Source organism: Pseudorca crassidens, chromosome 7 (genome assembly GCF_039906515.1).
Source record: "Pseudorca crassidens isolate mPseCra1 chromosome 7, mPseCra1.hap1, whole genome shotgun sequence".
Taxonomy (NCBI): domain Eukaryota; kingdom Metazoa; phylum Chordata; class Mammalia; order Artiodactyla; family Delphinidae; genus Pseudorca; species Pseudorca crassidens.
The window spans coordinates 31,781,072-31,796,316 of record NC_090302.1 but is presented as its reverse complement, the minus strand read 5'-3'; the positions used below and the strand labels follow the sequence as shown (position 1 = coordinate 31,796,316).

Sequence of the window (15,245 nt, the reverse complement as noted above, 5' to 3'; positions counted from 1 at the left end):
TTCAGGCTACAATGTATTCAACAGCAGAGTCTACTTATTTTCATGTTCAGAAACATGTACAGTTGATTAAAGTTTTTAAAAACCTCAAACTAACTTATTTTAAAAGAAAAAGTTAATCCTGGATTAGGCATGCAAGGACATAGTAGTAAGCCACAAATACATGGGAAGGAAAATTTTAAAAATCTGGTGCTATCAGGGGATCAAATGTAGGGCTAGGAATGACAAATGAGCCTAAAAAGGTAAAATGGGACCAGATAACAAAGAGTTGAAGGCTAAGGACACTGAAATCAACTCTGCAGGCACAGGAGTAACATGGTTGAAAAGTTGTTTCAGGTGGATAATTCTGCAGATGGAAAAGAAAAAATCAGAGTTACAAGACTCTAAACAATGAAGCAGTTGTATGTCTATTTGAGCAATACAGGCAAGACACGACAAGTGCAAGAACCAATGTTGGTACAGATTGGGAGAAAGGGGGACATTTAGGAAGAATAAAAATTAGCTGGATTTGAAGTCTGCTTAAATGTATACATGTATGTGAGTTTTGGGATGATGAGGATTGGAAGAATCGAGGGTTCTAGCACTGCTGACTGGGAAATGGAGATGAAGTAGCAGAGAGGAGCAAATATCCAGAAAATAAATTCTACCTTTAACATGTTGAGCTTAAAGTGTCTCTGGTATAAATCCAGGCAGAGATGGCCATCAAACAACTCAATGTATAAGTCTGACACTGGAGGGAAGAGTCTGAGCTATTCAAATAGAAATTACCCACATGACCACTCCTAACTACAAAAGAAGTTGGGAAATCTAGTTTTTATTTTGTGTAGTCATATGCCCAACTAAAACCTGGAAATTCCATCACTAAGAGAGGGGAGAATGAATGAAAGCTGAGACAGACAACTAGCAATCTATACCACAAACCCAAAATTACTAGTAGGTTCTCTTTGGCAAACTGCTCAGCGCCCAAAACCAAGGCACATTTTACACTAACTAGACCACACAAAAACTCAATTGCAACATTTCTTCAACAAAGGTAAAGCTTTCCAAGATCTACCTAAGTTTATCTCAAGCAACATAATCTATTACTGTCTGGAAGGTCTCAGTCAACACTGCAAACTTGGGAGAATTCATCCTGCTCCTCCAATAATTTATACCAAATTTTAAAGTCTAAAAATAAGCCGACCACCAATTCTATAAGGGAGGCAGGCCACTGGGGAAACTCTCATTTTCAATGACACAGCAGGTAATTAGAACTAATCCCCTTCCTGAAAATAACTTTTAAAAGCTGGATGAAATAGTTTTTAACAACTCAAAAGCATTCAAGAGCTAACAAGATAATGAACACTTACTGGGTCCCCAAATCTAAAATAAAGCAAGACCTGAGGGCAACTGCCAATTCCAAAGAAAAGGCTGGAAAAATGAAGTAACCTTTTAGAGGCCTCACAGGGAAAAGTCAAACAAAGCCCAGGGCCTGCCAAACATGGGGACTTTCATATATTACCCCTACTTCAAGCTGGACCCTTAAGGGCCTCCCTTCCAGGGTAAAGGTGAACTGGAAGTAAAAACAGCTCTTACATAAAACTTAATCCCAGTTTTGCATCATCTCAGCAGCCAAAGTAACAATTTTTCCCCAACTAGATCTGTAGAGTCAACGCAATTCCAATCAAAATCCCAGCAAGTTATTTTGTAGTTATCGACAAAGTGATTCTAAAGTTTATACAGAAAGGCAAAAACCTAGACTACCCAAGACTGAAGCAGAACAAAGTTGGAGGACTCATACTACTCAATTTCAAGACTTACTATACAACTACAGTAATCAAGACAGCATGGTACTGGTGAAAGAACAGATAAATATAGGTTAATGGAAGAGCTCTAAAATAGGCCTACAAAGTATAGTCAACTGATGATCTTAGACAAAGGAGCAGAAGCAACCCAATGGAGAAAGGATAGTCTTTTCAACAAATGATGCTGGAATAACTGCACAGAAAGTCTAAAACTGAAAAATAAAAACAGAAAATAAATTCAACAAATATATGTTTGAATACAACTGAACAAAACTAAAAAATTAAAACCTGGAAGATATGAGATAAAGACAAGAGAAATAGGTAAAAAATTCAGCAATCAGGTCTAACATACATTCAGTTAGAGTCTTTCAAGGAAAGGAGAAAAATGGCACTACAGCAATTTCTCACCTGTGGTCTATTAAATGTGCAATAGCATCACGCTTTAAAAAAATGTACATACCTTAATTTAAAAATACTTTATTCGTAAAGAATGCTAACCACCATCTGTGGCTTCATTGAGTCACAGTAGTAACATCAAAGATCAGTGATCACAGATCACTATAACAAATATAATAATGAAGAAGTTAAAAATATTCCAAGAATTACCAAAATGTGACAGAGAGACATGAATGAAGTGTGCAAATGCTGTTAGAAAAATGACGCCAACAGACTTGCTCAATGCGGGGTTGCCGCAAACCTTCAATTTATAAAAAATTATGCACTATCTGCCAAGGGCAAAGAAGCAAAACAAGCTTGTACAACACATTCAACAAATTTCTTTTTACTAAGTAACCTTTTATACTGTTCCAGATGATCTTTCCTTTTAGCCTTAACAAACATTTCTGTTCAATTACAGGAAGCCCAGATTTCTTCTATAGATGAAACTGCAAGTCAATTTCCTTTTGATTTCTGCTTAAGTACAGTTAACCCTTGAACAACATGGATCTGAACTGTGTGGGACCACCTATACACAGATTGTTTTCAATAAATACGAACTACAGTTACTACACAATCCCCAGTTGGTTGAATATGAGGATGTGGAACCAAGGATATGAAGGGCTGACTGTAAAGTTCTCTGCGGATTTTCCACTGCACAGAGGGGTCAGCACCCCAACCCCAGAGCTGTTCAAGGGTCGACTGTACTCAATTCCTACTGCACTGTCTTTCTCTGGGGCTTATTCTATCCTCGGGTTCCCACGAAGAATCTATCTGTTAGTACATTTTCCTAAAATGTAATCATTCACATACTGTATGAACTATTATTTACCCACTATGTTTAATATAGCTCACTTTTCAAAAACAAGTATTTCGGGCTTCCCTGTGGCGCAGTGGTTGAGGATCTGCCTGCCAATGCAGGGGACACGGGTTCGAGCCCTGGTCTGGGAAGATCCCACATGCCACAGACCAACTAGGCCCATGAGCCACAACTACTGAGCCTGCATGTCTGGAGCCTGGGCTCCGCAACAAGAGAGGCCGCAACAGTGAGAGGCCCGCGCACCATGATGAAGAGTGGTCCCCGCTCGCTGCAACTAGAGAAAGCCCTCGCACAGAAACAAAGACCCAACACAGCCAAAAATTAATTAATTTTTTAAAAAATAATAAAAAAGTATTTCTAAAAGAAACTTTCTATCACTACCATAAAGAGAAAATCAGCCTCTCCCAATACACTTTTCAATAGATCCCAACCACCCAACCACCACTTAGTTAATCTCAACTTGCTAAATCAAAGCAATCCCTCTGAAAAAATAAATTTATTTTCCCAGCACACTGGAAAATCTTCCCAACTATTAGGCTATTCTAGTCAGCAGTGAACTTTTCCCTCTCACAAGCTGATTCATAAGGCAAAGGCAAGACTTAGCTGTTATCTGTTCCCAGCACATATGCGAATTACCTGATTAGAATAATCACCGTATAAATTAATAAAGGATGAGTACAAGAAGAAAGCTTTCTTAAAGACCACTCAACTACAATGAATTTTAAAAATGTCACTATTTTCAGTAACGCCAAAGTTATAACCTTTGATACACACAAAAGAACTGAAAGCAGGGATTGGAACAGCTATTTGGAGACCAATATTCATAGCAGCATAATTCACAACAGCCAAAAGGTAGAAACCACCCACATGTCCATTGACAGATGAATAGATAATATATGATATATACATACAATGGAAGATGATTTAGCCTTAAAAAGTAATGAAAACGTGGAAGCAACCAAGAGGGTCTTCAATAAGTGAATGGATAAACACATCCATATAACGGAATATTATTTAGCACTAAAAAGAAATGAGCTATCAAACCATGAAAAAAACATGGGGGAAGATAGGATGAATAGGCAAAGCACAGAGGATTTTTAGGACAGTGAAAATATCATGTATGATACTATAATGGCAGGTACGTGTCATTACACATTTGTCAAAACTCACAGCATGTACAATACCAATAGTGAACCCTAACATAAACTATGGACTTTGAGTGTTAATGTGTCAACATAGGTTCATAGATTACAACACATATGTAACTGTGGGGTGGGACGCCAACAATGAGGGAGGCTATGCAACTGTGGGGGCAGGAGTAGTACAGTATATGAGAACTTTATTCTTTCCGTTCAATTTTACTATGAATCTAAAACTGCTCCATTTAAAAAAAAAAAGGAATGAAATGCTAGTAGTGCTACAACATGAATAAACCTTGAGATATCATGGTAAGAGAAATTAAGCCAGACACCAAACAATATTGTATGCTTCTACTGATATGAGGCACCTAAAAAAGTCAAATTAATAGAAGCAAAAAAGTAGAAGAGTGGTTCCCAGGAGCTGGGGGAAGGGGAGCATGGGGAGTTACTGCTTAACGTGTACTGAGTTTCAGTTTGGGAACATGAAAAAGTTCTAGAGATGGATGGTGGTGGTGGTTGTACAACAATGGGAATGTATTTAATGCCACTCAACTATACAATTAAAAATGGTTAAAATGCTAAATTTTACGTTATATATATTTTACCACAATAATAATAAACAACATCCTTTGTAACGCTGCATTTCAACCTAAGATTTAAAAAATTTAGACATCATGTCAAATATTAACTGGGAGTACATGAGTAAGTATGAAGACCACTGGCCTAGACCATTGTTGGCTCCCCTAACTTTAACTCATGTTGCCCTCCACAGGCTATCTGCTAAATATTCAATGCACTACCTTATGGAAGTATTTTGGCCAACTCAATACAGTAGCAGCCTGTGCTCCCTAAAAACAAATCACTGGGGAAATTTACAAAGAATAAATTATACTGCCAATTCACTTTTGTTAAAAATTCCACAATTTTACCACCTCAGCCTCTTCATATCCTTTTTTCACCTTTTGTATCTTGGCACAAACCACTTCATCAGGACAGCGTTCCCTAGGACTCTATCCCCCCCCCCGCCCCCCATGAAAGACCAGCTTATCATATACTCTTATATTACCCTACATTCTTTTTCACTGATCTTATCACAGTCACTGAAAAGAATCATAGAAATAAAGTCTCCCTCACTAGACTGTACTCCATGAGAACTGGCCTACCTATCTCCTTTTCCACTAAATGCTCAGCACCTGGTATAGTAACTGCCTTAAACATTTTAAGTGTCCAGTAAAGTGAATAATGACAGTATACCAATATACTCTTGAATAATTTACTTACATTTAATGGTCTACCAAATTCCAAACAAAACATTCTAACCATTATTCAATCTCATTTTGATGAAAATTATATCTGAAACCTCTTACTGGACAAAATATACACACACACAATTCAAGAGTTCAAGGATATTCTAAAGCTTATCCACACACCTGATTAAAAACTTTTGCTTTAGTAAGAAAATTATAACTGGAGGAAACAAACCCTAACAACCTACTTGCTCAAGAAAGTATCTCCCTATTTGATTCTCTGTCCCCTCCAACTCCAGAAACTCTAAATTAATATTCCTAAAACGTGGTTTTGATCCAACCAATAGTCTTCAATACCAAAAGGATCAAGGATGAAAGATAAAGGAAGTTCAGAGACAAGAAATGACTTTCAGCATCAAGGCTAGTCAAGAGCAGAAACCAGATTTGACCCAGATCGGTCCCATGTTCATTACCTAACCCTACAGCTTTCTCATATGCTATCTCCTCCAGTTAGTGTAATCTCTCCTCCCTTGCTTCACTTCTGCCTGCTAAAATCATATCCATGCTCAAATACCACCCTCTAACACAGCTTTGTCTGTTTATCCTAACAAGGATGTTTCTTCCTATGAATTCCTACAGCACTTAATTGTAAAGTTCTAATGACACTTACATACGCCTTGTGTTAAATATGTAAATTCACTTATTCTCCTGCAAGTTACTGAGCTATTGTTTCTCAGCTTCAAAACCACCCTTCTACACTCTGCTTTGTGATCCTGGAACTGAGCCACATTTTTTCCTTTACAGCTGGCTTCTTGTTAGGCTCTGCCAATAAGGGAGTACTAGAGACTGAAAAGCTGTAAGAGGAAAATGGGACACTTTCCTTTCTGTTTGCTTCCTAGTCCTACTTTTGCTTCCCTTTGCCACCAGTGCAACCCAACAACTCTTCTATAAGCCAGCAGCAGTTCATTCTAGTAGCCACAGTTGGTTCCACTTTGTGGTTTTTCTGACACAGAACCAGCATCATCATGCCCCTAGAAATACCAGCACCAGCCAGCCAGAACCCCTGTTGCCAAATCCTGGACCCCTGCCCCACAGGGCCGCTCTTGTGATCTCAAAGACATTAGCACCAGCTGAGCACCAACCCCTTCCTAGAGGTCTGAGCTTTGGCTCCAGACAGGCTTTCCTCCAAACTTCTTCCCCTCTTCTCTTTGTTCTCCCAATCTAGAGGCAGTAGCCGCTTCCTGTAGGCGCTACCTCCACAATACCTTACTGTTCCCTTTCGTCTTTCCACTTCTTTAATACCTAGTTAAGAACTGTTTGTAGGGCTTCCCTGGTGGCGCAGTGGTTGAGAGTCCGCCTGCGGATGCAGGGGACACGGGTTCGTGCCCCGGTCCGGGAAGATCCCACATGCCGCGGAGCCTGCGCATCCGGAACCTGTGCTCCGCAACGGGAGAGGCCACAACAGTGAGAGGCCCGCATACCGCAAAAAAAAAAACTGTTTGTATTAAATTCTCTGTTAAAATCACTGGTGTGATTTCCATCTTCTGACTAGACCATGACACACTCTTTTATCAATTTTAAGACTTTGTACCGATTTTAGCAATTTATGAAATCACTTAAGAGAACAAGGAGTATACCTTAAGACATCTGATTATCTGTCATAATACTTTGCAACCAAAATAATTAGTGAATGAATGAAAAGTTCATCTGCCTACAATAGACTTATCTCTAGACTTATCACTTCTGAGCATATCCTCTGAACTCTGCTCCATGAGCCTGATTCTCCACATAGTTTCTTTCTTTTGATAAATTTAAGAACCTTCTGACAGACTTCAAGATCCCTTCAAGTGTTTGCTCATGGTGGGGAACTGCACCTTTTGTGTTCTAGCTTGTATCTGTTTGTCAATTTTTTTTTTTTAAAAAAACCTGTAGATTTTTTTTTAAATTTCTTTATCTTACTTATTTTTGGCTGTGTTGGCTCTTCGTTGCTGTGCGCAGGCTTTCTCTAGATGCAGCGAGCAGGAGCTACTCTTCATTGCGGTGCGCGGGTTTTTTATTACAGTGGCTTCTCTTGTTGCAGAGCATGGGCTCTAGGTGCGCGCGCTTCAGTAGTTGCGGCGCGCAGGCTCAGTGGTTGTGGCGCACGGGCTTAGTTGCTCTGCGGCATGTGGGACCTTCCCAGAGCAGGGCTCAAACCCCTGTCCCCTGCACTGGCACGCAGATTCTTAACCACTGCGCCACCAGGGAAGCCCTGCTTGTCAAATTTTATCAGACAATTTGTTTTTACATTTATCTGCTCTCACTTGAGGTAAACATTTTAAATAACTTCCAGGCTTACATTTTTTTTTAAACTCCATCTTCTAATCCATAAATTTTTTTTAGAAAAGAGATATATTCTTCTCCAATCATCCCTCTTCCTTCTGGATACTGATATTAGTTTCATTACCAGCTTCCTCATGTACAAATGAACTAATGACCTTTAAGATACTCTCTCACCTGAAGATTCAATAATTACACAGTGCCTCTCACAAATAAACCACCCACCTTGGCAAATTTTATTAAATTCATATCTGCACAATTTGATACCTGACACTCATTTAGCACAAAACATTCACTTTAAAGATTAAAAAAATAAAAGTAAGTAAAATTGGAAGTCCCAGGGCTTAAAGTGACTTGTTCAAGATCAGCCATACTACTGTTTTTATCTCTATTTGATAAAATCTAGATTAAAAACACCTCACAGTATAGAAAGTTCCAGTTTAAAGCTAATTATTTTCTGATAATTTTAGGTTAACCAGTGAAAAAGAATGGCAGTACCTTTTGTTTGTCTCTTTCCTTCTGTGCTTGGTTATTTCTTTTAAGGCATATGGAAAATTACTCATGAAATGGTGTCTGAAATCAGTAAGATAATTCTTTCGAAGCCATGACTCCTAGTAAAATAAGCAAAGATTAGAAAATCTATAAGAAACAACTTAAAATGACAAATAAGACTTTAAGCAGAAATCTAACAACTTGTCAATATTCAACTATAAATTTACCATTATAATACACCTTCTGCTAATGATACAATATGTAAATAAATCTTAAAGTCAGAATAAACTGTTAGGCCATCCAATTTTCATCTTTTTGGTGCTTTTATTTAATTATTTTTACTTGCATTTTATCTGTTTAAAAAGGAGAAAAAAGGGAGGAAGTAAGATTTAAGAAAATTCTGAATCTGAACTAATACAATATTTACAAAATATACAAGAAAATCTTCAACCTAGTGTTCCACTTAACTGTAACTCTATTCCCTAGCAATTCTGTTGCCCATTAAAGGTATTTAACACTTTCACAAAGCAACGCACTTCTCTAAAATTCCTCAGCAGTATTCGTCAATGTATCATTTTCTCCTACTTGAAACACTGTCTTAATTTCAGATTACAACACTCTTATTTCCTGCTATCCACAGAACCAATCATTCCATTTTGCCAGGGACTGAGGGGCTGCTTGGCTTGTGGGATTTGAGGTGCTAAAACAGCTAGTCACCCTACATCTCCTTAGTTACCTTCACTGGATTCTTCTCTTCTCCCCAACCTAAAAATGTGTACTTGACAACTTGTCTTGGACTTCTAACAGGCATCTTAAATTTAAAATGAATAAACTGAACTCTCCTCACAGGTAGTCACACTGTCATTTGAACAATAACATAGGGATCACCCTTGCTCCTCTTTTCTTCACTATGCACACCATCTGTCCTGTTGGCTTTATCAGAATCCAGCTGTTTCTCATCACTTCAACCACTAGCTACCATTCTACTCCAAGCCACCATTACCTCTTACCTAGATTACTGTAACAGCCTCCCAATGGTCTCCTTTCTTTTCGTCTTGCTCCCCCTAAACACAATAATCTACATAGCAGCCAGGGTGATCTTTTAAAACATAAATCACACTTCAAAATAATATAGGGAAGGATAAAGGAAATAGGTGTGTATGTAGGACACAACTAGTCATCCATGGGATCAATGGTCTGCGTTTAGCCTCCAGTTTTGCTAGAGCTGGATAGTGAGCACATGGGAGTTCATTAGTGTTTTATTTAACTTTAATATGTCAAATTTACAAATAAACATAATTTAGATCATGCCACTCCTCTGCTCAAACCCTCCAATGTCTTTTCACCACACTCAGGTTAAAATCCAAACTCTTTACCACAAGGTACCATATGATCTGGCTACTGTCACTTTTTCTCCCTCATCATCTACCATTTTTCAAGTACCTCACTTGCACAGGACTTCCTGCCATTCCTCAAATATGTCAAATTTGTTCTCACTTCAGGGATTTTCACTTGCTGTTCCCTGTGCCTAGAAGGTCCTTCCCACAGGTCTTCACAAAACTTGGTCCTGCACTTCATTCAGTGACATTTAAATATCAAGAAAGCATTTCCTGACCTCCTATTTAAAACAGCTCCCCCCCACTGTTCCATCATACGTTCTCCCTTTACCCCACTTTCATCTTTATTCCTAATAACAACATCATCTATTTGTTTACCATCCATCAACCCCACCAAGAGCTAAGTACTCACCTTGTCAGTCATGTTCATCTCTGTATTCCCAGAGCCTAGAACAGAACCTGGCACACTGCAGAGCAGTGCTATTCAAAAGACCTTTCTGCAATGATGGAGTTGTTCTATATCTATGCTGTCCAGTACAGTAGCCACTGCCACCTGAAGCTATTGAGCACCTGAAATGTGGCTAGTGTTTACTGAGGAACTGAATTTTAATTAATTTAAAGACCCACATTTATACATGCTCAATAAATCTTTGACGCATGATTGCATCTAACTTTTCTTCACAAATTCTAATTTTCATGGTAAAAAGACAATAATGAAACATTTGGGCAAAAAGTAGCAAGCATTAAAATACAAAGCTAAGGGGCTTCCCTGGTGGCGCAGTGGTTGAGAGTCCACTTGCCGATGCAAGGGACACGAGTTCGTGCCCCGGTCCAGGAATATCCCACATGCTGCAGAGCGGCTGGGCCCGTAAGCCATGGCAGCTGAGCCTGCGCGTCCGGAGCCTGTGCTCCGCAACGGGAGAGGCCACAACAGTGAGAGGCCCGCATACCGAAGGAAAAAAAAAAAAAAAATACAAAGCTAAGACACAACAAAATTTCTATAGTGTAAAATTATAATACTGACCTGAAGCTATTAATACAGGACTCCAAAAACCAAAGTTAATTAAAAAGTTAATGTTAAATTGTATTTCATTTTTAAAACTAGCTATATATTAAGGATACACACAGTATATCAGAAATAAGCAACGTCAGTAAGGATCTGAGTACTCAACCACTGCAAATAAGATTTAATGTAACTTGAGATTTGTTTTCAAAGCAAAGATGAAAGATTTCAGATTCCTAAAAAGGTTTAAAATACTACTACTTGGATAAAAATGAAATTCCTCAACTTTGCAGCAAAATACGAACACACTACATGCATTTAGCAAAACCTAAAAGTAAGTGGTCAGTGACCCTAAAGTTGCACCTAATACAGACGCCAATTTATCAACAGAAAACCTACACATTTTCTGAGAGAAAAGAGCTACAATTCAGCCTGTGGTACATAATTAGAATTTTAGATCTAGGAATGCCATTTCATTCCTCCTAAAGTCTGAGCTGTTACAGGTCACCCAATACCTTAACTACTAAGCTATAACTGAAGGTGAATGAGAGAGAGGAACTAACAGTGGGAATGGTAACAAAAAATAAACTAATGTGCATTTTAATGTCACCTGATATAACTAATATACATACTTATACTTTGACTCTAAGATAATAGGTCTTACCTTATCTAGTTATTATAGTTCGAAAATAACAAATTTGCCAGGGTAAATTAGCAAATTCTACCTGTGGATGCTTTTAAATGCTATTCCTATTTGAATTAACCACCTCAGTTTATTTCAATTTTATACAGTATCCCAATTCAGTATTCTATATAACCTTCAACAGTCTAGGCAAACCAGTCTTCTGAACTTAGTATCCTATGTTAATGGACTGCTAATAAATACAGTCATAATACCACAGAATAGCTCTGAATATAGCTACTTTAAACATCCATAAAATTAAGGCAGTGTTTAGATCCTTTGTCAGTATCATCTGAATGACAGCAGATGATCCAAAACTAGCACAATTAATGAATTTGCATTTAGTGCTACCATTCTAATTACAAATACTATTACTAAAGCAATAATAAACACTAACCAGTGCCCAGGAAAAAACAAACACCAAAATGCCTGGAATTTTATTTTTCAGCTTTCCGAAAATGAAAAAAAGCCTAGTACTTAAGATCACACTGAATATCATTAGTTTTACTTCTTATCTTAGCCTTTCAAATGAAAATACAGCCATTCAAGACTCCAAATAATGTATATATTTTCTAAGAAGCTGCATGCATTATTACTGTGACTAGCCTAGAATCACAAATTAATTGCCATAAAGGAGAACAAGCTTCACTTTCATAAAATCATATACAATACCCCAATCATGATCATTTTCTTGCCAATTTATGCAATAAATCATAAAACAGGCTCAAAATTATAATCAACAAAATGCCATCCTATTTGAGAAAGCAATTCATAAAACATCCCTACAGAATGATGGGTAATGGGTTAATAGCGATACAGTAAGCTATTAAAAGAAACACACAACTTAGTACGATTCTGTAACGCTCTTCAAGATTACGAAATACTATTATAATTTACCCCAGTCTTATTTTATGTGTCTTACTAACTCGTGAGCTTGAATGAAATAAAAAGAGCTAAATAAAACTAAAAAACTGCCTTGCCAGTTTTGGACGTATGTAGGCAACTTCAAGGATTCACACCTGCCTTGTCAAGTCCTTACAGAAATTCTTCTGTAAAACAGATGCTTCAAGCTTTAGTATTGTTCCTGCAGCTACCCTTTTTAAGGTTAATCACATTAATCCAGCACCAATTAATCTTAGAGCTTGTTCTTCCTTACTTGCTCCATGCACTATATATTATATTCACTACAACATAACACTTTAAAAAAGCCACCAACACTCAATTCTCCCCAAATAGGAGGTAAATTTACTCATCAAGAAACATGTCTTTGCTATCAGCTTTCTAGCAAGAAACTGTCCTATGACTTGGAACTACTTAGGTTAACTTCACTCACACCATATCTACAACTACAGCTTACCTACAGTAAAGGTAACTTTAAGAAATGTTTTCAGATCTTACATCCTTTATCAAGAGAAAACAAAAAAGCATACACTAAGCAAATCTGTGTGTAGCTTCTTCCCTAAAATGTAGTAGTTTAAAAACTTCTCTGGGTTGATTATGAGATCTTCAGTTTGGTCCATTTCTTGCCATTTGGTCAATTTCTTGGTAACATGGCACAAACTGGAAGAGACTATTTAATAAGCCACTTTTTAAATCCTGTAAGGTCTCCAGAAACTAGAATGTTCCTACATAATCAATCTGCCATGAACAATACATTGTAACTCTATTGTGAATTACAGCTAATAAAAACAAATGAAATCAAGCACACTGTTATGCATTTCGCTTAAAAATTTAAACATACAGATAATAAACTCACAAAACTGTTTTAATTTGTAGTTTTGAGCAAATGTAAGAAATAAGTTTACAGTTAAACCCTGGGAATTTTTTGGAAAATGCATAACCAATTAATAGTAATATGCTGATTTCTAATTTGTCATGATAAAAGGCATTACTGAGAAAACAAAGAACCTATTAGTTCTCACCAATTTATGGGTCTCATCCTGTTGTTTAGAGAGTTTCCACAGAAGGGAAATAATGTTAAGAACTTGCTGCATAATCTGCAGAGATTCTCGTTCTATACCATTTCCAACAGAAGCAGCTAGTTGTGGAGGCACAGCTTCAATCCAGCACTCAATTAGCAATGGAATTATTATCTCAATAAATCCTTTCAGGTTTTCAGTAGATGACAGGCCTTCATCCACACTGCCTAGTCCTCCAACCAGGTACCTAACAAGGAAAGGTAAGAATAAAAAAATTTTTTAATTTAATTAAAAAATATTATTCCTTGCTTAATTTAAACCTTAAAATATAAAGTACCAGCAAAATGAAGCACCATGAATTGATAATTACATTGATCAACACTAGGAAGAAAAGCAGAATTCTAAGATGACAAAGCCAAAAGACTATAATTTTTTACTTTTCATTAGGCTTTGCTACAAATGAGTAAATTAATAAACTTTGAAATGACTCCTCCCATCAGTAAATAAAATCAAATTATGAGTAACTATATGAAACTACAGAAGACAACTGCATGTCTTCCCACCATTAGCCATCAACGGTCAGCAGTTATAATTCAATATAGGAAAACTGAGTGTGGACATAACTGAAATCCTTCTTACCGTAGCCTGAACTGTGAACTGACATTTGGCTGTGAACCCCCATTTTCATAAACCTGGATGTGTTGCTGGTCGTTGGCATGTTCCTTCCAGTTGATAAAAATGGAGTTGCTAGTGGCATGGGGATTTTCTTTTTGTTCCTGAAGTCCTTCACTTTCTCTCACCCTACTGGATCCATCTGCCAAGGCCTGAAGGAATTTACTGAGTCTCACTAAGACTTTCAGCCTCCACTGCTGAGAAGTGAGTCTCCGATTAGGATTTACAGAAAGCATCCAGGACTGGGATCTGTCTCTATTTACCAGTCCTTTGGACAGCTGCTGATGAGAAATAAGTTCTACAAAATTCTTAAGCAATATACTGCTACGGCCAGTAATTAGAGCTGGGTACTGTTCCAGCAGAATGTCCAAAACTTTTAAAGAGTCCTCCTGAATTCCTTCAGTAATGTGAGTCATGGCACTAGAGAGATGGGCACTTACCAAAGGAAAAAATGGAGAAATTTGTTCAGCTCGTATTTTGGGGGCCAGGAATTGAAGAAGTTGAACTGCTGCTAATCGTACATTAGCATCTTTATCTGTAAACACAGCAGTCACTTCACTTAATATGTTTGAAAGGTGTGCATCAATTATAAATGGGTATTGAGACAAAAGGTCTTTAAGTCCAAGAAGAGCACTTTGTTTAACCCCAGCGTTGTAGTGATGCATCTGTGACAGCAAATCCTATAAATAAAAATAAAAACACAAGCTTTAGGCATATACATATACATACACATTATATCATTTTCAAATAAGCATGCTAACTAAAACTATGCTGATAAACTGACACTCCAGTGGGGGTGGGGGGTTGGAGATTGCTTTGGTAAGTATTTCTAAATGTTACTTTTAGAAAAATGAAGCTTTTGTTAAGATCAGAAAGTTTTATCTTAGCATAGCTTTAGCTGAATAAAAGCATAACATAACTTTCAGTCAGAATTTTCTTTTTGAAACTACACAGGATTAGGCACACTATCATTTAAAATGACAGCAATCATTACCACCACTTAAAGACCTACTATATACCAAATATGTATTTATACCTATATTCTACCTATTTTAAGCGGTCTTTCAGAGTGTCTGTGTATTTTATTCAGAGTACAACACTTGGCAATTTTATTTGTGGAATAATTTATATAATCTGTAAAGAAACAATAACTTCAAATACCTTTTGACGTTATTTAACCTTCAGAGATTAAAAAGCAAAACTAGAAAATGTATATCTTCACAAAGATTTGTTCACAAATGTTCATAACAGCATTATTCATAAGTGTCAAAAAGTGGGAACAACCAAATGCCCATCAACTGATGAGTGAAAAAATATGACATAGCCCTGCAGTGGAATACTATTTGACAATACAAAGGAATGAAGTACTGTTCTGATACGTGCTACAACATGGATGAAC

At 37.3% G+C, this 15,245-nt stretch overlaps 1 protein-coding gene across 3 annotated transcripts in view; it reads right to left on the bottom strand.

Annotated features, from left to right (window-relative positions):
* Nucleotides 1-15,245, bottom strand: part of TEX10 (testis expressed 10) — a 55,835-nt gene that overhangs the window by 36,196 nt on the left and 4,394 nt on the right. For 2 of the 3 annotated variants that reach the window (XR_010944936.1, XM_067743818.1), the window contains exons 3-5: nt 13,814-14,526; nt 13,178-13,421; nt 8,240-8,352 (exon numbers count right to left, since the gene is read on the bottom strand). Coding sequence is in view for 2 of the 3 variants with exons in the window: in XM_067743818.1 (XP_067599919.1) it covers nt 8,240-8,352; nt 13,178-13,421; nt 13,814-14,526 (1,070 nt within the window). In the remaining variant the exon portion in view is untranslated. The remainder of the gene's footprint in view (nt 1-8,239; nt 8,353-13,177; nt 13,422-13,813; nt 14,527-15,245) is intronic. The other variant, XM_067743819.1, reaches the window with a different exon arrangement.